This window comes from Carcharhinus amblyrhynchos, chromosome 25 (assembly GCF_965287045.1).
Source record: "Carcharhinus amblyrhynchos chromosome 25, sCarAmb.v2.hapA, whole genome shotgun sequence".
In the NCBI taxonomy this organism is placed as follows: Eukaryota; Metazoa; Chordata; class Chondrichthyes; order Carcharhiniformes; family Carcharhinidae; genus Carcharhinus; species Carcharhinus amblyrhynchos.
In genome coordinates this window covers 24,578,010-24,600,608 of record NC_137348.1, presented here as the reverse complement: position 1 = coordinate 24,600,608, position 22,599 = coordinate 24,578,010, and the positions used below count along the sequence as shown (strand labels likewise).

The following is a 22,599-nucleotide window of genomic DNA, read 5'->3' as shown; positions in this document are numbered from 1 at the left end:
GATTTCACACACACTGCCCTTAATTTATAGAAATCCAAACATTACTATTGGGATTTGGCGTTTTGCCTTGGATGATAAGCTGCTTGAATGTCAAGGGCCGATGGTCAGATTCTCTCTTGTTAGAGATGGTTATCCAGGCATTTGTGTGGCAAGAATGTTGAAAGTTTCCCTTTTACTCTTGATTTCCAAATGGCATTTTTAATCTAATTGGCATCAGAATTATAAAAAGGTTCCATAATTTAATAGATTGAAGTTGAATCTTTAGAATGGATTTGATCAATTTTCTTTCAGAAGCAGCAGTTACTCTGCCTTTAACCATTAAAAACTTACTTGAAATGTTCTTCACAATTTCTTTTCTATTGATAATCTGTTACTGGGGTTGTATAATATGCATTTCCAATAAATAAATGTCTCCCCCAGTTTAAAGACAACATCCGGCACTAGCAATGCAGACAGTTTAAAGCTCTTCACTAATTTCAATCGGTTTATATGCCCTGAATTGTCCTGTAACTTGCTTGATTCTTAAACTGGTCATTACTCAAAATAAAACACAGAAACCAATGTGACAAATTTCTTTGTAATTTCAGGATTATTAAGTATCTCATAGTTGAACACATTTTCAGTCATCTTTAAGTGCTAAAGCAGCAATTTTAATCTTCTCATTTAGTTCTTCCGGTGATTTCAGCAGTTCTGCTAAGCGGTTATGAGGCATCTCGAGCAGCATTCCTAAAGGAGATTACAGAAGTATTAATGCATATAAAGGGGCCATGTGTTCTTGTTACCAAGACATGAATTTGATGCTCAGACCCTGGGGTACTATAAATATTTTTTTACAATAATTTTAAATGGACCCGATAGCTCCATAACATTGCAGAACCCCAATCTGAAATTAGGCTAATATCTGAGGTATTTTACGCAGTCGCAGACTCCGCTTCTGAAAACATTAAAAGGTAAACACTTTAATGATCCCATTAGCTAAAACAATTTAAAGCCACTTATGCTTGTATAGCTCCTTTGACATCTGCTCCTGAAGCTTAACCACCATCAATTCTATACAGTTTATCAAGTGGTGCACTCTTCTGTTTTCACAGTGGCAGGTAAATACACTTTTACCACTACCTACATTTATAGTAAAGCAGGGCAGTAAGAATTCTATGTAGGCAAAAGACACTGATCAGCAACCCAAAGTGGGTTTATTTCTGTACATTGAGATGTTTTGAGATTTTTCACTATTTAGACTAGGAAGGGTAACCTAATCAATGGGATCACCTTAACTCACATCAAGTTAAATAAACTCACAAAAGGTCCACAACAAAAATTTCTGGAAACATAATTTTCCAAATGCCAGCATCAGCCTGAGACAATGAATCAATTAAGACATGCTGTCAACACTATATCTTTAAACAGCTTCAATAACCTAACTGTTTGTAACCACAGTGACATATGTGACTTCCAGCCAAATGTTCACATCACCTACTCATTTACATCTCTAACATTATCAGATTTCATTTCTGCCTCTGTTCGTTTGCCACTGAAATCCTCAGCCATATTGTCATTACCTCCTGATTCCAAGACATTCCTGACCAGCTTCCTATTCTACCCGAGGTCATCTAAAGTTACATTCCCCATGATCTTGCCTGCATCAAGTCCCAAACACTCATTTCACCCCCCACCCCCAACCTCACTGGTTCTCTGCGAAGTAATGCCACAATTTTAGAATTCTCATCCTGGTTCGCAAGTCCCTCCACGGTCTTGCCTCCCTGTATCTCTGTAATTCCCTTCCGCACCACAACTCTTCAAAATATATCCACATTCCTAATTCCAGTCTCCTGAGCATCTACGATTTAATCGCTCTGCCGCTGGTGGCTAGGCCTTTAGTTGCCAAGGCCTGAAGATCTGGAATTTCCTCCCTAAATCACTCTGCCTCTCCATCTCTTCCTTTCTCTAAAATGCTCTATCAAAACCACCTCTGAGGATCTGCCCTATTACCTCCTTGTATAGCTCAGTTACATTTTATTTTGTAATGCCCCTATGAAGTGCCTCAGGCTGTTTAGTTACCTTGAATCCAGTATATAAATGCATGTTGTGTTGCTGCTTTTAAGTTCAGCAGGGTTTGGTTTCCAGGACTCTACATTGAGGCAGCGGGTTTAATCACCAACTCAGCTGGCTAACCCCGAGACTGATATCTGGGTGGTTCAGTCTGTCATTTCTCATCTAGCTAAGAAAGGGTGACCAGTCTGTAGCAATCTCGTAAGGAACTCAGACACAGAATGAGAAATCCCTGTTTACGTTTAGCATCCACGAGAAACTTTAAAGTAATCTGATAATGAGCACTTAATCGGTTTCAATGACGTTGGTGAAGAGATAAATATTGGCCAGGACGCGAGGGAAAACTCCCCTGCTCGTCTCAGAATGAGTGCCAGGTGGCTTTATATCCAACTGAGAGGACAGGCATGGCCTGTGTTTCAGAAATTATCCAACAATACAGCATGCCTCAGTACTGCACTGGAGTGTCAGAGATGTGTAAGATGCTTAAAAAAAATAAAATACTGTATGCAATAAGGGATAGGGTTTTTAATAATATCTCTAATAATTACATGTACCTGTTATCTGGCTTGCATGTTCACTGTATTTTGTATTGCTGACATAATAATATAACTCCTCTCCAATCTTTTCCGTCTCACTATCCAGATCACTCTCCTCATCGTCATCATCAACATTTGCCAATCTAGAATTGGGAGTAGCTGATTGCGAGAGCACTGCCTGAGCTTTTTCAACAGCAGCCTGTAGTGCCAATCTGTCAGTTAGCAACATCTGGATGGCTGGAGGATCTATTTCCAGTAGCATTCCTAAAAACAAAAAATGGCATTAGGTTCTTTGACAAAATTGAAATTTAAAGTACAGTGAGAAGTCTCACAACACCAGGTTAAAGTCCAAAAGCTTGTGATACCAAATAAACCTTCTTTGAGTGCTGCTCCTTCATCGGCTGAGTGGAGAGGTGGGTAGCATTCTCAAAGACCTCTCTGCACTCGCATTGTCTGTACCTGTAAAGATTTGATAACCTGTAAAGACTCGCATTTCAACCATTATTTTGCAATTGAGTCTCTGTCTACATGCCATGTTGTGAACCCACCTCTCACTCACCTGATGAAGGGGCAGCACTCCGAAAGCTCGTGATACCAAATAAACCCATTGGACTTTAACCTGGTGTTGTCAGACTTTATACTATGCCCATCCCAGTCCAACACCTGCATCTCCGCATCATTTAAAGCATAGAATTTGGTGGATTTAGATTCTAAAATAACCTCACCAACATTAATAGCATGTACAGCTGCTCCATAGTGTCACAAGTAGGCTTACAGTAACACCGCAATGAAGTTACTGTGAAAATCCTCGAGTCACCACATTCCAGTGCCCGTTCAGATACACTGAGGGAGAATTTAGCATGGCTAATGCACCTAACCAGGACATCTTTCATACTGTGGGAGGAAACTGGAGCACCCGGAGGAAACCCATGTAAACACATGGGGAATATGCAGACTCCACACAGTGACCCAAGTCTGGAATCGAACCTGGGTCCCTGAGACATCCAAAGTATTTGCAGTGAGGAAGATAAAATGAAGATCAAATGGGATTCAGACTTCATCTGACAATAGTAATTACAATTAACAATAGCAACAATTTGTTAGCATTTTAACACAAAGTGAAATTACTCCTCCACTCAAACATGACAGCCAATTTGCACAGGAGTTCTCACAACAAGCAATGTGATAATGGCCAGAATCACAAAAGGTACGGCAAATAATTTGGAAAGTTAATAAAATGTTATCATTTATTGAGAGGCGAATTGATTACAAAAGTAGGGAGATTATGCTTCAGTTTCCAAGGCACAGATGAGATCACATCTGGAGAATTGTATACAGTACTGATCCCCTTTTTTAAGGAAAAACGTAAATGTGTTGGAAGCAGTTCAGAGAAGGTTTACTAGACGAATTCCAGGAATGGGCAGGTTGTCTTATGAGGAAAGATTGGAGGCGGTACGTTTGTTTCCACCGGAGTTAAGGGTAAAAAGCAACTTGACTGAAACCTTTAAGATCCTGAGAGTGCATGTGGAGAGGATGTTTCCTCTTGTCTAAGAATCTAGAACTACGGGTCACTGTTAGAAAATAAGGGGTTGCTTATTTAAGAAAGAGCAGAATGTTTTCTCAGAGGATCATGAGTCTCTAAATTCTTCCTCAAAAGAAAATGAAAGCAGAATCTTTGAATGTTTTTAAAACTAGAGCAAGATAAATTGATTATCAAGGGGGTGAAAAGTTATCGAAGGTAGACAGGTATGTGGGGTTGAAGTTACAATCAGATCAGCCATTATCTTATTGAATGAGGCTCAAGGGGCCGAATGGCCTACTCCTGCTCCTAATTCATTTGTAATGTGGTTCTTGTGATGTTGATTGTGGAATAAATATTAGACACAAAACCGAGAGGAACTCCCCTGTTCTTCTTCAAAGTAACGCCATAGAAACCTTTAACGTGACATGAGCTAATGGACAGGGCCTTGATTTAACACGTCATCCAAAAGAAAGCATTTCTAAAAGCACGCCTATTCTGCAGTCAGGCTGGATTTCTGTGCTCAAGTCAAGTGGGCCTTGAACCTACAACCTCCTCGCTCAGAGGCCAGAATGCTACCAATGGAGCTACAACTGACACAAATGCACTTCCATTTCCAAATCAAAATAAATCAGAGGATTCACGTGTGAATTTTCTACTAACAGTAAAGTCACTGCCACATCTCCAAGTGCCAAGAATATTGGAAAGTAAGGCTCCTCACAACAGAAGATCGAATTGTGCTTTACCAAGTGTTATAATTCCTAACCTGGTTGTAAAGTTCACGAGATGAGTTTCCAACTCTTTTATAACTCCCGTGAATGCGAGCCTGCTGCATTTTAACAACATCAATGTTGTGCAACAGGGTTGTAACCCCACAAAAATGAATTCAAAGATTCAAAGTACGCATGAGTTCCCCTCACCGGTGATGCATGCACAGTTCTGTGGATCAATCATTTCTACTTGCTCAAAAATCTTCTCTCCCAGCTTCTCCTTCACATCATCACAATCCAAACTGTTGGACATCTTCCTCTCATCTGACGTTTTTCTAAAAAAAATGTGAAAAGCATTGGATTTTTGAGGTACTTGCACACAGGATACTGTGCAAGATGCTTGCTTATGTCTCTAAGCTTTGTCCAGAGTGTTGCCGGTATATTGCAAAGTATTTTTATATTGCTTCCCCTGGTTTTAGTAACAGTATAATCCCTCTTTAAACTTCAATGCGCTGACAGCAATTCCATGCATCCGAAAGCAAATTTTCATTTTCAGCCTCTTGTAAACCAACGGCTCAATCTTCTTCTACTTATCCTAACCTTGTGACCCATGAGGTAGCCCATTTCTCCCACTGCTTTTATATTCGGCAGATCATGGAGACAAACAATTGCTTCTTCAGCACGGTCATCTGGTCAATCGCCACATAGTAAACTGGAATGTAAAAACTACCCTGAGTGTTGTTTGCTTTTAAGGAGTCACACAGACTTACAGTTCAAGCACCTCCTGTGCAAGCTGAATCCTTTCTTCCAACAGTTGCAAGTCACTGACCAGCTTCTTTACTTCATTTCGTCCCATTTCTAGCAGCATACCTATTAGATAGACATAAAAATCAACCTGCATGAAGTACAATCAGAAGTATTTTTAATTTGGATTTAAACATTAGTTTCAACTTGTTTTGTAACCAACTCTGGTATCCAACTACATGTTTATTCCATTTGATTCAAAATTGCTTATGATGATAATGCCATCTCTTTGATGGAATTATTGCAGGAGGCTCAGTGGCACAGTGCTGCCTCACAGCGCCAGGGACCTGGGTTCAATTCCAGCCTTGGGTGACTGCCTGGCTGGAATTTTACTGGCACGCCCACCCAATGCTTGTAAGATCGCACTTGAGGCCAACAGAGACTGCAGTTCTGTGAGCCGGTAAAATCAGGGCCTGTGTGTGGAGTCTGCACATTCTCCCCATGTCTGCGTGGGTTTCCTCCGGGTCCTCTGGTTTCCTCCCACAGTCCAAAGATGTGCGGTTTAGGTTGATTGGCCATGCTAAATTGCCCCCTTGCGTCAAGGAGACTAATAGGGTAAATATGTGGGGTTATGGGGCCTGTTGTTGATGCAGGCTCAATGGGACTACATTGTAGGGATTTTATGATTTATTCAGAGTTAGATCAAAAAAAGTGATCTTCTACATTATTGTTCATTCCTATAGCCTGACAACAATTCCATGTGCTTGAAAAGCGGCTCTTTAAACCACAAGAGTGCAGCTCAATAGGCAGCAGGTTAGCTATCACCTAATTACAGCCTTGTCACTTAACAAAGTCCTGCCACATTTTTGAGTCATTTGCAATTAGCGTATCCTTTCCCTCTTTTGGGATTACTGGATTGTTAAAGAAAATTTCCACAAAATGCTAATTTTGAATGATGAGTAGACAGTGTTGCAATGGAAGCAAAACCAACCCAAGCAGCCAGAGGTTGTGCCAAGGCTAATTTGCAATCTTGTATTTTGGAAAACAGTAAACAGCTTATTACTGGCTAACCAAGGTGTTAATGGGAGCACTCTCACTGCTGAGTCAGAAAGTTGTGGATTCAAAGTCTACACTTGGGAGATTGTCCAGATTCGATATTCATAGAATCATAGAAACTCTACAGTGCAGAAGCCATTCAGCTCATTGAGCCAGCACCAACACAACCCTATCCCTGTAACAACACATATTTACCCCGCTAATCCCCTGATTATAAGGCACAATTTAACTTGGCCAATCCACCTAACCTGCACATTTTTGGACTGTCGAAGGGAACCAGAGCACCTGGAGGAAACCCACACACAGACACAGACAGAACATGCAAACTCCACAGTCAGTCAACCAAGGCTAGAATTGAACCCAGGTCCCTGGAGCAGTGAGGCAGCAACGCTAACCACTGTGCCACAGTGCTGCCTCTTAAGCTGAAGTCCCATCTACCTCATGGATGCACATTACAGATTCTAATGGCACTTGGCAGTGAAGAAACATGGAGGAGTTCTCTCAACATTCTGGTCAATATTAATTGACTGACAGACTATCTGATAATTTATCTCATTATGTGTGTAAATTGGCTGCTACATTTCCCGACATTAAACAGTGACTCCACAATTATTTCACAGGCTGGATAGCCCTTCAGGAAGTGCTGAGGTGGTCTAAACACAAGTTCATTTTCTCTCAAAGTGATTATGAATGGAATGTCCATAAATAATGCTGAGATCCAAACAAGACATGCAAAGTTGTCACCCCTCGCTGACAATTGGAGAATGCTAAGCTGTTCATGAACTGCAAAACTAAACATGAATAAACTGTGGAATGAAGATAATTTGTTGCTGTAGCACGGACCAGTTTGGTTTTCAATAGCAATGACTAGGATAACTAAATCACCAATAATCTACAAATATATGTAAAATGAATGACAGGAAAAGACTCACTGGTCCATGCAGTCTGTCTAACATCAATTTGATATATAGACAGATTTATTTGGCACTTTTTACAACGTCAGGATGTCCCAGAGCTCTTTATTGTCCAAGAAACAGCTTTGAAGTATTGTCACTGTTGCAATGTAGGAAACACAGCAATCACTTTGCACATAGTAAACTCCCACAGACAGCACCAAGAAAATCACCAGATCATTTGCTGATATGGGGTTGAATTAAAGATAAATATTGTCCAGGTCACTGCGGAAAACTCCCCTCTTTTTCAAAATAGTGCCAAGTGATCTTTTACCACAATGTGTGTGGGCAAGCAAGGCTTCCATTTATCCAGGCTGATTCCGGGGATGAAAGCATTGACGTATGAGGAGAGATTGAACAGCTTATACTCGCTGAAGTTTAGAAGGATGAAAGGGGATCTGATCGAGGTATGTAAAATTTTAATAGGGATTGATTACGGGGCAATCTAGAACAAGGAGTCACAGGTGTAGGTTGAGAACAGTAGATGTAACACTGAGATGAGGAGGAATTATTTCTCACAGGGTGGTGAATTTGTGGAACTTGCTGCCCTGCAGCACGGTGGAGTCTAAATCATTGAATGATTTCAAGGAGGAGATAGATATATTCTAATAAAAAGGGAGAAGGGGCTATGGGGAATAAGTGGGGTGGTGGACTTGAGATCAGGAAGAGATCAGCCATGATCTGATTGAATGGCGGAGCAGGTTCGAAGGGCTGAATTGCTGATGTCTGCTCCTAATTTGTATATTCCCATGTTAATGTCTCATCTGAAAACAATTGGGCAGCATGTTGGCACAGTGGTTGGCAGTGTTGCCTCACAGCACCAGGAACCCAGGTGGGGTCATGAGTGTGCACGTTCTCCCTGTGTCCGCATGGGTTTCCTCCAGGTTTTTCCCACAGTCCAAAGATGTGCGGGTTAGATGAATTGGCAAAGCTAAATTGCCCCTTAGTGTCAGAGGGACTAGGGTAAATGCACAGGATTATGGGGATAGGGCGTGGGTGGGATTGTGATCGGTGCAGACTCAATGGATCTCCTCCTGCACTGTAGAATTCCTCTGACACTGCAGCACCCCTACAGCACTGTACTTGATTGCAAGAATCTAGACTGACACACAAGTCTCTGTCTGTTGCGGGACTTGACCATTGCGGCTCAGAGGAAAAAGTGCTACCAATGAAACCATATTGTGTAAATTTCCTGTACATTCCTCTTCCACTGTAAGCAGAAATAATTTACATGACTCAATCCCAGAATAGAGATTTGACACTGGAAATTGATAACCTTTGGAACTTCAAATCAAATTTTTTGCCTTCAGCAACATTTTTACAATTGATGATGGCAATTTTTAGGTTGTGCTAACCCACCTGTTATTTTCTCGCTGTGTCCAGTATTGTGGGTGTCCACCAGCTCATACAGCTGATCGCCCAATGAATCAGTAGAATCAGAATCCGCATCGTCTTGTACAAGTTTAAACAGACTGGAAATCAAACAAGATATTTGCTCCTCAAACACCAAGATCTGCACTACCATCAATGGGAAATATTTGCCATTTTGAGATTAAAAAGACTGTAAATTTAAGGTTGTATGAATTCAGTCTTTTTTTTTTAAAAAGAGTAATTCTAGCACTGTACAGTATAAGCAATCAAGCGACCACACGATGGACAATAGGAAGTAGAAATCAATCTCGCACTGAACTGGTACTCAAAAGGTCCACAAGATTTATGTAAAACTAAAACAAGTTTGGTTTACAATGAAAATAATTAGAAGTAACATTAGCTTAAAGAACTCCTCTTACCATTTATTTATGTCTTGCCATTTCTCTGTGGAATCCTGAAGCGTGTCGAGGGCTTTCTGAAGTCCAGCATTTAGCAATTTCTCATCCTGTATCATCTGATCCAGCACAGGAACTGGGAGCTCCAGCAGCATCCCTGCAAGAGGCTCAAAAGAAAAAGATACTTCAGCTTTTTATAGAAATACATTGTATTATTGATACCAAGGTATTTTAATGCATTGAAAAATCGATATTTACCTGAGTTAACTGGATATTAATCACTAAGATCAATATAGTTGATAATGTATTGAAACTTTATGAATGCATTCATCTTCATATGAATTCATATTATATTATATTATATTTGCGGGTTGATGGGTTTTTGATAGGAGAGGGGATTAAGGGTTATGGGGAGAGGGCGGGAAAGTGGAACTGAGCAGCGACAGATCAGCCATGATCTTATTGAATGGCGGGGCAGGCTCGAAGGGCTGGATGGCCTACTCCTGCTCCTATTTCTTATGTTCTTATGTTCTTATTGTCCCAGTTGGGTATCCTAATTGTTAAAATGGTGAAAAGAATCTCCATTTATGACTAATGTCACATAGATGTGACAGTTCTTGGGCTCATCTTTTTGGTCTTCTTTTGACTGACTCACATTCTACAATCCCTTCTTTATCCAGAAAAGAAGATAGTGCCAGAGCGAGGTGACTTCTTGTGAGTGGACCCCAGCATACCTTCTAATTCTATCTTTTACTCTTGTTCTATCTAGATCCTAGCTGTGACTGCAACACTACATTCTGCACCCTTATCTTTCCTTCTCCCCTTATGTATCCCATGAAAGGTGTGTTTTGTCTATATCAGCTTCACAAAAAACAATACTTTTCACTGCATCCCAATACATGACAATAATAGATCAAATCAAATCAAAATTAAAATGCAGCTAAATGCCTCTTGAATTAAGTTATACTGTTCACTTCAATGCCCTTTCATCATAGATTTACAAGCATGTTGCCAGGACTAGTGGGCCTGATTTATAGGGAGGGGTTGGACAGGTTAGGACTTTATTTCTTGGAACGTAGGAAAATGAGGGGTGAGCTTATTGAGCTGCATAAAATCTTAACAGGCATAGTTACGATGAATGCACAGAGTCGTTTTCCTAGGGAAGAGGAATTGAAAACCAGAGGGCATAGGTTTAAGGTGAGAGGATAAAGATTTAAAAGGGAGCTCGGGGCAACTTCTTCATGCAGACTGCAATGCGTGTATGGAATGAGCTGCCAGCGAAAGTGGTTGAGGCAGGTAGCAACATTTAAGAAGCATTTGGATAAACACATGGATGGGTAAGGATTAGAGGGATATGGGCTAAACGCAGATAATTGGGACTAGCTGGGGGGGCACCTTAGTCAGCATGGATCAGCTGGGCTGAAGGGCCTGTTTCCATTCTGTATTGCTCTATGCCTTATTCGATAATGCTTCTCCCTTTTGCGAATGGAATCAGACAACTACCTTTCATTTCTAACTTCCTCATTTTGAGTTTACGTGCCTTGCATTTCAGCCCTTTGCTCAAGTGAATAATTATTTGAATGAATTTGTTAATCCTCTACATCAACTTTAAAGTAACAGTAGGGCCACTTTTGAGGGATTCCCCCCCCCCAAAACATAGAGGGGTATTCCCTGGACAATTTGATCAAAGGTTTCAAGATATCAAAGAGAGCAGATAGAGCAGCAAGCCGAGAAACAATTCTGCTGGTTAGGTAGTTCTGAACTAGGGAATCATGGTTTAAAATGAGATCTAGGCCTTTCAGGGGTGAAATAAGGAAGTACTCCTACACACAAATAATCATGTGAGTTTGGAATTCTCTTCCTCAACAACAACTGATGCTAGATCAATCATTAACTTTGATTAATCTTTGTTAATCAAAGAAATGAAAGTATATAGGGCAAAGGAGTGTATGTCAAGTCGCAGATCAGCCATGATCTCACTGAATGGCAAAAGAGGTTTGAGTGGTTAAATCGCCTCCCTCTGTTGTTCAGGGGTGGCACAGTGGTTAGCACTGTTGCCTCACAGTGGCAGGGACTTGGGTTCAAGTCCAACCTCAGGTGACTGTCAGTGTGGAGTCTGCACATTCTCCCCGTGTCTGCGTGAGTTTCCTCCAGTTTCCTCCCACATTCCAAAGATGTGCGGGTTGGATGGATTGGCCATGCTAAATTGACCTTAGTGTTAGGGAGATTAGCAGGTTAAACGTCTGGGGTTACAGGAATAGGGCCTGGATGGGATTGTGGTCGACACAGGCTCGATGCACTAAATGTCAAACCAAGTAAACAAACTCAAATTACATTCGGACAAAGAAAAAGGGGGCGGCTCCCCAAAAGGAGGGGGAACAGCCCGAATAGAAACAGAAAGTACAAAGGAAACTTAAGACATGTCAAACGCAGACACAGGGAGAATGTGCAAACTCCACACAGTCACACAATGCCAGAATCGAATCCAAGTCCCTGCCACTGTGAAGCAGCAGCGGTAGTCACAGTGCCACCCCAATTCCAAGGTCAACTGCTATGGTACAGCATGAACCTAAAATGGCTATACCTGTAAGTTTTATGGCCAATTCCGGATGTTGTGGGTAGATGGCATTATAAAGTTTTTCACCCAGTGTATTCTGCTGCTCCATTGGTTATCCATTTAAAACTATTTCAATACAAGTTAGAACTAAGGTGTGAACTTCGCATATCCAGGCTGTCCTGTCTTCATAAGGAAATGTGCGCTGTTTGACTTCTTGAACTTCAGAGCACTGTCACACACAAAAAAAATCTCAAATTAGTCAGTCCTCTCTCAGGTGACACAACCAAAAACAAATTAATTACTCATCCATTCTGTTACTATTTGTGGACAATATTTTGCTGTCCAATTGAACAATCACAGAACTAAAAGACCCCCAAATATCATTACAATACATTGAAAGGGCTATTTTTAATTTTGAGAGAAAATAAGAGAAAAGCCCCGTGCTTTGACAAAGGGTCACCTGGTCGCGAAATGTCAGCTCTTTTCTCTCCTTAGATGCTGCCAGATCTGAGATTTCTGGTTTCAGATTCCAGCATCTGCAGTAATTTGTTTTTTAAAAAAACAAGTTCTTTCGCAAAAATATATTATATTCATTAAGAAACATTACATTTTTAAATGGCCTTCATAGAAAGTGTAGTAACATTCAAATTGTTTACACAGATTATGTTTAAAGGCTTTAAAAGTTATTTATTATGTTGCACGCAGGCTTATATTAACACTGCAATGAAGTTACTGTGAAAATTCCCTAGTTGCTCGGCACCTGTTCGGGTACACCGAGGGAGAATTAACATGGCCAATGCCTCTAACCAGCATATGTTTTGGACTGTGGGAGAAAACAAGCATCTGAAGGAAACCTATGCAGACACGGGGAGAACGTGCAAACTCCACACAGATGGTGACCCAAGCCGGGAATCGAACCCAGGTTCCTGGCGCTGTCAGGCAGCAGCGCTAACCACTGTACCACCCTCTTTTTGCACCCGCGCTGTATCAATAAATCAAAGAAACGTTATAGACATTTCAAAATGATCATTAAAGAGAGTACAATAGCATTTATGTTGTCTATAGAGACAATGTTACACTCTGAAGTGCTTCAGTACAATTGGGATATTTCAAATCCAAAACTGAGCGCAAAGACTCACCGTTCAAACGGTCTTCACCCGCACAACATCCACGTCATCAGCCTGCGCTGGAAGATTGTGGCCACAGCGTCGCTTGTATCCGCGTCATCCGCGTCGCTCCCGGATTGCGTCATTCTGTCACTACCCGCAGTCGACAAAACATCGTGTAACCTTCCGCGCAGGAGGACAAAATAGTTCCCCACGAAAACTCAGCAGGTAGAGAACGCCTTCCGCCCGCGATGTGCCGCTGCCGATTTAATTGAGAAAACCGGCGGTCAGGCATCTGAATGAGGAGGAAAAATCGGCAGATGTGCAGCGGGCCGCGGGGACGGAGCCGGATATAGTTCCAGTCAGGCGGAGGAGGCGCGGGCAGTAGGTGTGATAAGGCGGCGCGTGCGGCGCTTCTCTCTCTTTCTGGTGGCGGAGCGGAGCAGGTGGGAGCGGCAGACAGAGCGGGGCCGGGCCGGGGAGCGAGAGAGCGGGGCCGGGGGCAGAGAGCGGGCCTGGGCAGGGGGGGAGAGAGAGGCCCGGGGAAGTGGGGGAGCCGGGCTGGGGATCCGGGTGCGGACAGAGGGGACGGTATGGAGCCGGAGAAGCGGCCGTGGTGGCGGTATGGAGAGGCCGTGCCGGGGATTGTTGTCGCTCAGGCCGCACGTTGGAGCCTTGGGCTCGATTATGAAAGGAGCCGGGCCTCGATTCCCCCCGCCCCGCTGGGCGGCTGCTTACCGGGGAGGGTAGAGGGGCGGCTGCAGCTCCATGTGGCTGCCTGTCCTGGGAGGGTTTGACCGGCCCCAGGCTGCTCTCCATGGTCAGTGAAGGGGAGAGGCTGGCTCTGTATGAACCTTTCTAACTCATTCTCTCTGTCTCTGTCCAGGTGGATCACAATGTCAGCTCATCTCCAATGGATGGTTATTCGCAACTGCTCCAGCTTCCTCATTAAAAGGAACAAGCAGGTTTACAGCACTGTGAGTATCCAACTTTTCAACTCAGTGACTGAAATCACAACTGGATTTGGTGGGGTTTTTTCTAGGCACCATTATTCCAACAGCTTTTTGCATAGGGCGTTACTCAGTTTGTCAACCTATGCGCTCTTGTGGGGGTTAAGTTTTATTTCTTTAGGGTTGTGGCAGTTGAAAAATTTAGTGGATCATGGGGTAAGTGAATTCTTGTCTTTCCCGTGACTGCACTTTTAAGAGCTTGGACAGCTCTGCCTGGTGCGAAATTCGTTCTTGACCCATTCGGGTGAGTGGTTTAGGATCCAGAAAATAATCAGTCAGGGGGCTGATGATTTGATGTCTTGCTTGCAAACCACTCCCAGCTGCTGCTGTTGACAAAGCTGCTGTACATTTGCAACCTTACAATGGAGGAACCACCTTATGTTTGCCTGATGTTGCTGAGTTTTGACTCTTGAGTTGAGATATTGCCTTTGCACACATCAGTTTTAATTCAGTTATTGAAGTTGCTGATGTGTTCAGGTGCAGTTCTGCAGGCATTAATTGTGTCAGATTAATGTTGCCACTTTAAGGTCTGAAATTAACATGTGATCTGGAGTCTTAAGCAAACACGAGCTCTGTCCTTGCTGATGTCCATGTGCACGTGTTCCCTCCTATCACCATGCAATTACCATAGCTGATTTATCTAACCTACACATCTTGCGACATTTACTTTGGCCAGTCCATCTAAAGTGCACATCTTTGGAGTGTGGCAGGAAACAAATACCTAGAGGAAACTCATACAGGCATGGGGAGAACGTGCAAACTGCACACAGTCACCCAAGGTCAGAATTCAACCTGGGTCCCTGGCACTGTGCGGCAGCAATGCTAACCACTGTGCCGCCTCTTTAGTTCCAAATGTTTTGTATTCGCGACTGAGATGCTGTTTGACATTGCATTGTACACCATTTAATCGATTCTTGAGTTATCCAAAATTCAGTAGTTTGTTGTTGACAGCACTGGTAGTTGTTTGGCCCATCCAGTCCACACTGATCGCCCATGGAGGAATCTAGTCAATCCCAGTTGCTTATCTGTAGCCCTACAAGTTTATTTATTTTCTGTGCCCATCAATTGCCCATGTTTGCTTCCTCTTCCACAACCTTTCTGGGCTGTGAGTTTAGTGTTATCACTTGTTGTGTCTTAAAGATTCTTTGTGGTATTCTGCCTGCATCTCTTGCTTAAAATAGTTTGTGTCCCCTAGACCTGGTAATTGTACAATGTCTTGTCAGTCTTCACAATCAACTTAGATATTGCTATCTGGGATCTTCAATTTATGATCACTTTCTGACAGAATTAATCCACGGTTCTGTTAAAGCGCAGAAATTAATGCTGTGTTCCTTTTTAAAATATTTTTGCCACCCTTGTCTTGTCCCTGCAACACAGGAGCCCAACAACCTGAAGGCCAGAAACACTTTCCGTTACAATGGACTTATTCACCGCAAAACTGTAGGTGTAGAGCCAGCAGCTGACGGAAAAGGAGTAGTGGTCATCCTCAAGAAGCGAGCGGGTAAGTGCATTGACCCTTGCTGTTGTACAGTTACATCACCTTGTGTTTTGTGGATTTCAGGCAGTCAGAGATGTGCCCATTGAGTCCGATTTGCTGTGATCAGACAGGCGAAACTGAGCGCTTTTACCTTTTTTGTACTTACAGCTAATTACTGTTTCCCACTGGTCTTGCTATTCACTGGCTGAGTAAAGTTACTTTGCTAATTCTACTCTTTAAGTAGGTATCCGAGAAGCAAAGCAGTAGTCGATGGCGATTTCCGAATTGTCACTCCTTTTCCTGTTCATTCTGCGGTTGAGAGCTTATGCTGAGGCATTCCTCCTTTTGGTGTTGAGTTTGAATAAGATTTGTCTGGTAATGTGGCCACTTGTAAGTTGCTTATGGTACTTCATCTTGCATTGCTTTGTGTTCAGTTTTGTGCATTTGTCTTATTCTAGGTCAGCGTAAGCCAGCGACATCCTATGAAAAGATCACCATTAACAAGAATGGCCGTGCTACCCTGAACAGTATACGACACATCATTCGTAAGAACAAGTACCGAAAGGACCTCCGCATGGTATGAGAAATTTGGCATTATTTGTGAAAATGCCTTGACCGCTGAAACTAGTCATTTCAAGACAGAAGTTTATAGCATGGAAATGGGCCTTTTGGCCCAACTTCTCCATGCCATCCCTTTTTTAAAACCCCTAAGCTAGTCCCAATTGCCTGCTTTTGGCCCCTATCCCTCTATACCCATCTTACCCACGTAACTGTCTAAACGCTTTTTAAAAGACAAAATTGTACCCACCTCTACTATTACCTCTGGCAGCTTGTTCCAAACACTCGCCACCCTCTGTGTGAAAAAAATTTCATCTCTTGATCCTTTTGTATTGTTCCCTTCACCTTAAACCTACACCCTCTAGTTTTAGACTCCTACCTTTGGAAAAAGATATTGACTATCTAGCTGATCAATGCTTGTCATTATTTTATAGACGTCTTTAAGATCACCCCTAAGTCCTGTGCTCCAGAGGGAAATAGTCCCAGTTTATCCAGCCTCCTTATAATTCAAACCATCAGGTCCTGGTAGCATCCTAGTAAATCTTATCTACAGTCCTAATTTAGTAATAGGGTGACCAAAGCTTGGCCTTACCAATGTCTTGTACATCTTCAACAAGATGCCCCAACTCCTGTATTCAGTGTAATTTTGGTTGTTTATTACAGCAGTGCACTGTCTCTTGCCGTTTCTCATCTTGAATCCGTCATCAAAGAAGAAATAGCGAGGCACCTAGAAAAGAATGGTTTGATAGAGCAGACGCAGCACGGATTCGTTAAGGGGAAGTCGTGTTTGACGAATTTATTGGATTTCTATGAGGATGTAACTGGTGCGGTAGACAGAAGGGAACCGGTGGATGTGGTGCTTTTAGATTTCCAAAAGGTGTTTGATAAGGTGCCTCATAAAAGGTTGCTACAGAAGGTTAGGGTGCACGGAGTTGGGGATAAGGTGTTAGCGTGGATAGAGGATTGGATGTAGAGGATAGAGGAAGCAGAGAGTTGGTATCAATGGATGCTATTCTGGTTGGTGGTTGGTGACTAGTGGAGTGCCGCAGGGATCAGTGCTGGGGCCTCAACTGTTTACCATTTATATCAATGATCTGGAGGAGGCGGCTGAGTGTAGGGTGATGAAATTTGCTGATGACGTGAAGATGAGTGGAAAAGCAAATTGAGTGGAAGGTGTGGAAAGTCTGCAGAGAGATCTGGATAGGCTGAGCGAGTGGGCGAGGACCTGGCAGATGGAGTATAATGTTAGCAAGTGTAAGGTTATCCACTTTGGCAGAAATAATAGGAGGGATTATTATTTAAAAGGTGAAAAGCTGCAGCATGCTACGGTGCAAGGGACCTGGGGGTCCTTGTGCACGAGTCGCAAAAACCCAGTCTGCAGGTGCAGCTGGTGATCAAGAAGGTGAATGAAATGTTGGCCTTTATAATGAGGGGGATAGAATATAAAAGTAGGGAGGTCTTGTTGCAACTGTACAGGGTACTGGTGAGGCCGCAGCTGGAATACCGCACCGCACTTGCGGAAGGATATATTGGCCTTGGAGGGAGTGCAGAGGAGTTCACTAGGCTGATATCGGAGATGAGGGGGTTGGACTATGAAAAGAGACTAAATAGACTAGGTCTGTACTCATTGGAGTTTAGAAGGATGAGGGGGGAATCTTATAGAGACGTACAAGATAATGAAGGGGATGGATAGGGTAGAGGTAGAGATTCTTCCCGCTTAGAAAGGATAGCAGAACTAAAGGACACAGCCTCAAGATAAGGGGGGGGGGGAGCAGTTTAGATCAGAGTTAGGAGGAACTTCTTCACTCAAAGGATGGTGGTTCTCTGGAATTCTCTGCCCGTTGAAGTGGTGGAGGCTACCTCACTAAATATATTTAAGTCATGGGTAATAGGTTTTTGATAGACAGGGGAATTAAGGGTTATGGGGAGAAAGTGGAACTGATCCACTTCAGATCAGCCATGATCTTGTTGAATGGCGGGGCAGGCTCGAAGGGCTAGATGGCCTACTTCTCCTATCTCTTATTTGGCTGTGATGAACTGTCTTAACAGAGACCACTAGTGTTTTCTAAGACTGAGAATTTGTCTACTGGGTCACTGGGAGACCCCTTTGGCTACAACAAAAAAAGACCTGTTAACAGCAAATGCCTTTTTGTTTAAGTTCAATAATAGCATTGAAATGGGTCCTTTGACCCCACTGTGAAGAGATGAGTTTTCACTTCAGTCACCTAGTTTAATCATGTTTCCTTGCTCTTTCCCTTTTAATTTTTGGATTCTGCTTCAAGTATTTGTGACTGAATTCCTCATTTCAATGTATTCTACAGAGAATGTGATTTTCATTTAAGTAGTGCTCCCTCATTATTGAGCTGACCAGCTGTATCATTTACTTGTGCTGCGACTTTTTTAGTGACTTGTATTTTTGCATCATGATCTGATGTTTGCCTTTCATCTCTGGCCATGTGGCACTCCCATTAATTCCATGCACTGTTACTTGTGCTGTTGTTGTAAATCTCTTGTGGGGAGCTTGCCCTGGAAGTTCTAATACTGCAGTTTGTGAAAGGATGAGTTACCTTGTAATGGTGTGATTTCTTTTTATTTTCAGGCTGCACTTCGCCGTGCTAGTGCTATTCTGAAGAGTCAGAAACCAGTTGTGGTCAAGAAGAAGCGCACTCGTGCTACCAAGAGTGCATAAACTTGTAAAAGATTTGATGTGATTCAGAATAAAGGAGAGTTTTAAGTAGCTTGTCTGTGTTAAATGAACTTCTTGGGAATAGGGCCATCTTCATGGGAACTTAAATTTATTCATGTGATCTGCCCATTGCTGAAAAGACCATTTGTCCCTAATTAAGCTGGTGTTGAGTGACTGTCTTGAACTGACGAAGTCCTTGTCACTATCCTGTAGTGGTTTGGTACAAATGTGTGGTTTGCCAGGTCATTTTAGAGGTTGGGTACGAGTCAATCACTTTGCAGTTGGTCTGGGATCTCAGTCCAAACTGGATAAGTAGACCTCCTTCCCAGAAGGGCATTGGTGAACTGGGTGGGTTATTATGGCAATCCAGTAGTTCTGTGGTCACCATACTTTTATTCCAGAGTTTTGATAACTTGCTGGTGTTTTGGTGGGATTTTAACTTCTTGCTCGATTATTAGCCTAAGCCTCTGAATGACTAACTCAGCAACTTTACTGACTGACCCCCACATCTGGATAGTGCAAGACGAATGCCAGCACTAGGAAATACCCTCACTGAAGGTCATCTGTTTCTGATTTCCCTCTTAGAAAAGGCTGCTATATTGAACAGCAACCAGTGCCTATTAAATAGCCACGTGTGAAATTACTGCAACCTGATGATCTTCTGGATCCTGCTTAAGCATTAAATTATTTGAAAATTTGGGCATTTACCTTTAAAAAATCATTAAAAATGAAGGACGCTGTCAGTGTTTAGTCTTGCACTTATCAGGACAGGATTGATCACTTGTGCTAATCCAAATGCTGCATTATATATAATATATACTCTCCTCTGCAAGCAGAATATGTTCAGGTATTGTGCACTTTTTGAATTAAAGGAATGGGAGAACAATGGTTGAGGTGTTGCCACGGAGATTGGTTGGCAAGTGGAACTTGACACAATTCCCTTTCTCGTGCAGTATAAATGGTTGCCCTTGTTCAAATTTGGCACTCTTTGCACCTTTACTGGTGAGTGCCAAAATAAAAAGCTTTTGACAGCATATCAGGAATATGCAAACATTTTAGTTCCTATTTGCCTAAGAGGATTGTGAAATTAAACCTTTCCTTTGAGTGGGGAGGGTCTTATGCTCTGTCTAACATGAATGATTTATACATAACCATGTGATTGCTTTTGTAAAATATTGCACTTGCAGTACTTAAGAATCCGAAATGCTTACTCCAGCCAACTGTTAACAAAATACTTTGAAACTTTAGGGATTTTTAAGGGTTGTGCTTAGTTCAGAGTATTCACTTCTTAAATGTAAAGCATTTATTATTGCCAGCATGGAGAGTTTATATTAAGATGTCCCTTGCTAAACTGTTGTGTATTAGAGTGGCATTACAGAAAACTGATGTGACTGTTCTGGAACTAAAAGTGCACCATGCCAAAAAGCCTAGCTACAACTAGGGCTGGTTTCCTTGATGTGAGGCACCTCTGCTTTGAACTATAATCTTATCACCTGGATAAAAGCAAAATACAGATACTGGAATTGAACAAAACATTGACAGCTTCATGAGGGTTAATGTTTCTACTCTGCATGGCTCTTTCAAAAAGGGTCGAGCAGAGTAGGTCAGTGATTGGTGGGCGCTAGGAGAGATTGCAACAAATGTAAGTCATGAGACTGTTAATGGCAGGAGAAGTGCTAGTAGATGCATAATGGCGCGATATTAGAATATGTTCGTGGGAGAATAAAGGTTCGTGAAAGCAAAGCTTAACAAGGGGAGGGTTCAATGAGCTGAAGATGTTCCAGATATTAAGAAGTTAAGATGGAGAAGAAAGCTCAGTCTATAGAGTTGCTAGGCTCTACATTGAGTCCTGTTGAATCGGTAGAGGGTGTGCGGTTACTCCAGTTTGCATTGGGTTTCACTGGAGCATTGCACCAGGCTGAGGACAAACATGAGAGCAAGGTGCTGGGTTAAAATGGCAAGCAACAGTAAAGTTGGGTTTGCTTTCAGACTGGTGACCCAGTCTGCATTTATTGTCTCCCCAGTTAAGAGGAGAGATTGGCAGCAGCAAATACAGTTGACCAAATTGAAGGAGATGCAAATGAAATGTTGCTTCACCTGAAAGGAGTGTTTGAGCATTGAACAGTGAGGAGGGAAATGATGAAGGGACAGGTGTTGCACCTTCTGTGATTGCATAGGAAGTGCTGCGGGAAGGGGATGAAGAGCTAGGGGGTCATTCATGAAGTGGACCATGGTGTCACAGAGGGAGTGGTCCCTGCTGAATGCTGACTGATAGGGAGGGGGTGGGGGGGGCAGACAGAGCAGAAGATGTGTTTTGTGGTTGGCAAAAATAATGGAGATGATCCTTTGTGTAGGCTGCTGGAGTGGAAAGTGAGGATAAGAGGGACCTGGCTATGGTTTTGGGACAGAGGGAAGGTGAGAGCAGAGGTGCAGGAAATTGGTCAAATCTGGTTGAATGCCTTGTCAACCCCATGGGATGGGGGTGTGGAGAAACATCAATTAAGGAAAATGGCAGACATTTCAGAAGCAGCATTTTTAAGGGTGGCATCAGAACAGAGGTGGTGACACTGGTAAAATGGGGTGGAGTTTTTGCATGAAACAGGGTGTGAGGAGCTATAATGGAGGTAACTGGGAGTCCGTGGGTTTGTAATCAATATTGGCTGTTGGTCTATCATTGGAAATGGGTCAAGCAAGCAGTGTTGGACTTGGACAATGTAAGGGTTGAAAATTGGAAATGGGTCCAGATGAGAACATGAAGGGCACCCATGCGGTTATCGATGTAATGGAAAAAAAATTGCAAGAGTGGATCTGAGCAGGGCTAAAATGAGAATTGATCCATGTAGCCTAATAATTCAGACCCATGTAGGTACCCATGGCCATACCTTTTATTTGCAGGATGTGAAACAAGTTCAGTTATGTTGGGGAGAGTGGATGGGGATTGTTCAGGCCTGTGCTCAAGGAAGAAGCAGAGACCTCAGACCCTTCTAGTGAGGAATGGAGATGCAGAGGGATTGGGCATCCATCCCTGGTGAAGAAGTGGCAGGGAACTGGAAATTGTTGATAATACATATGTCATCAGAGGAATCACAAACATAGGTGGGAAGAGACTGGCCAAGGGGAGAGAGGATTGGAGGCAAGACAAGGAGAAATTAGTTTTGGAGGGCAGGAATAGGCTGATACGATGGGTCCAATCGGGCAGTCTTTTCTTATGGATTTTGGGAAGGTGGGTTGTGAGGGGTTGGGGTACTGGGGTTGGAGATTGTGGAGGGAAGATTTCCAGAGATGATGAGGTCAGTGATAGTCCTGAAAGCACTGGTGATGTTTGATGGTGTTGTGGTCCAGGGGAGGTAGGAAGAAGTATGAGAGAGTTGGCACTCAGCCTCTGCGATGTAGTCAGGAGTACACAGACTTTCTCATCTAGAAGGAAAGCTGTGTTTAAGAATCCTCATGTTTAAACATGGATGTAGTATGTTTTTAAGAATTATGGCACTTCCTCCACTAATCCCTGCTGCCTACTGTGATTGAAAAGGCAAGAATTTCTGTACATCTGATGTAACAGTTGTCGGATAACCATAAAGAGCTGGGGTAAAATACTTTGTTTAGGAGCCATCTTTAAGGAATCCATCAACTCTATTAAAGAACTGTTTCCTTTACGTCAGGAACCTCTTATTTAAATTACTTGGAAGAAAACATGGCTAGCCTTATTTGCAAGTTTGCAGATGATAATAAGATTATTTAAATCAAACTCTAGAGGAACATTCATCTTTTGGATGTTTCCCTTCCAAACTTTTGAATCTTGACTTCCATTATATCGAACTGCACTTGGTTTACCTGCAAGGATGGAGCCTCAGCTGTTCACAATCCATATTAAT

At 42.6% G+C, this 22,599-nt stretch overlaps 2 protein-coding genes across 4 annotated transcripts; one reads left to right on the top strand and one right to left on the bottom strand.

Moving 5' to 3' along the window:
• Positions 1–563: 563 nt before the first annotated feature.
• LOC145358287 (uncharacterized) lies at positions 564–13,095 on the bottom strand. 3 transcript variants are annotated; one of them, XM_080212180.1, is made up of 8 exons: positions 13,030–13,095; positions 11,918–12,119; positions 9,358–9,490; positions 8,927–9,039; positions 5,585–5,684; positions 5,025–5,149; positions 2,604–2,849; positions 564–726 (listed from the first exon to the last, which is right to left on the bottom strand). In XM_080212180.1, exons 2-8 carry the CDS (start codon positions 11,997–11,999, stop codon positions 620–622), a joined length of 906 nt encoding a protein of 301 aa, XP_080068306.1. In that variant the 5' UTR covers positions 12,000–12,119; positions 13,030–13,095; the 3' UTR covers positions 564–619. The 3 variants fall into 3 exon arrangements, with proteins under 3 accessions (XP_080068306.1, XP_080068305.1, XP_080068307.1); XM_080212179.1 differs by lacking the exon at positions 13,030–13,095 and adding an exon at positions 12,351–12,593; XM_080212181.1 differs by lacking the exon at positions 13,030–13,095 and adding an exon at positions 12,351–12,591 and having other exon boundaries at positions 9,358–9,500.
• A 256-nt stretch (positions 13,096–13,351) lies between these two features.
• rpl28 (ribosomal protein L28) lies at positions 13,352–18,778 on the top strand. Its single transcript, XM_080212221.1, has 5 exons — positions 13,352–13,442; positions 13,883–13,973; positions 15,384–15,507; positions 15,942–16,060; positions 18,641–18,778. The coding sequence occupies exons 2-5, from the start codon at positions 13,893–13,895 to the stop codon at positions 18,728–18,730; spliced, it is 414 nt and encodes a 137-aa protein (XP_080068347.1). The 5' UTR covers positions 13,352–13,442; positions 13,883–13,892; the 3' UTR covers positions 18,731–18,778.
• Positions 18,779–22,599: the final 3,821 nt, after the last annotated feature.

Bases quoted from the DNA above. Each gene is read 5' to 3' on its own strand.
- LOC145358287 (XM_080212180.1), bottom strand. From the start codon at position 11,999: ATGGAGCAGCAGAATACACTGGGTGAAAAACTTTATAATGCCATCTAC. The intron at 9,040-9,357 runs GTAAGAGGAGTT...TTTGATTTCCAG, and splicing joins TGGCAAGACATAAATAAATG to TCTGTTTAAACTTGTACAAG. The intron at 5,150-5,584 runs GTAAGTCTGTGT...CATTTTTTTTAG, and splicing joins GCACAGGAGGTGCTTGAACT to AAAAACGTCAGATGAGAGGA.
- rpl28 (XM_080212221.1), top strand. From the start codon at position 13,893: ATGTCAGCTCATCTCCAATGGATGGTTATTCGCAACTGCTCCAGCTTC. The intron at 13,974-15,383 runs GTGAGTATCCAA...CCTGCAACACAG, and splicing joins ACAAGCAGGTTTACAGCACT to GAGCCCAACAACCTGAAGGC. The intron at 16,061-18,640 runs GTATGAGAAATT...TTTTATTTTCAG, and splicing joins ACCGAAAGGACCTCCGCATG to GCTGCACTTCGCCGTGCTAG.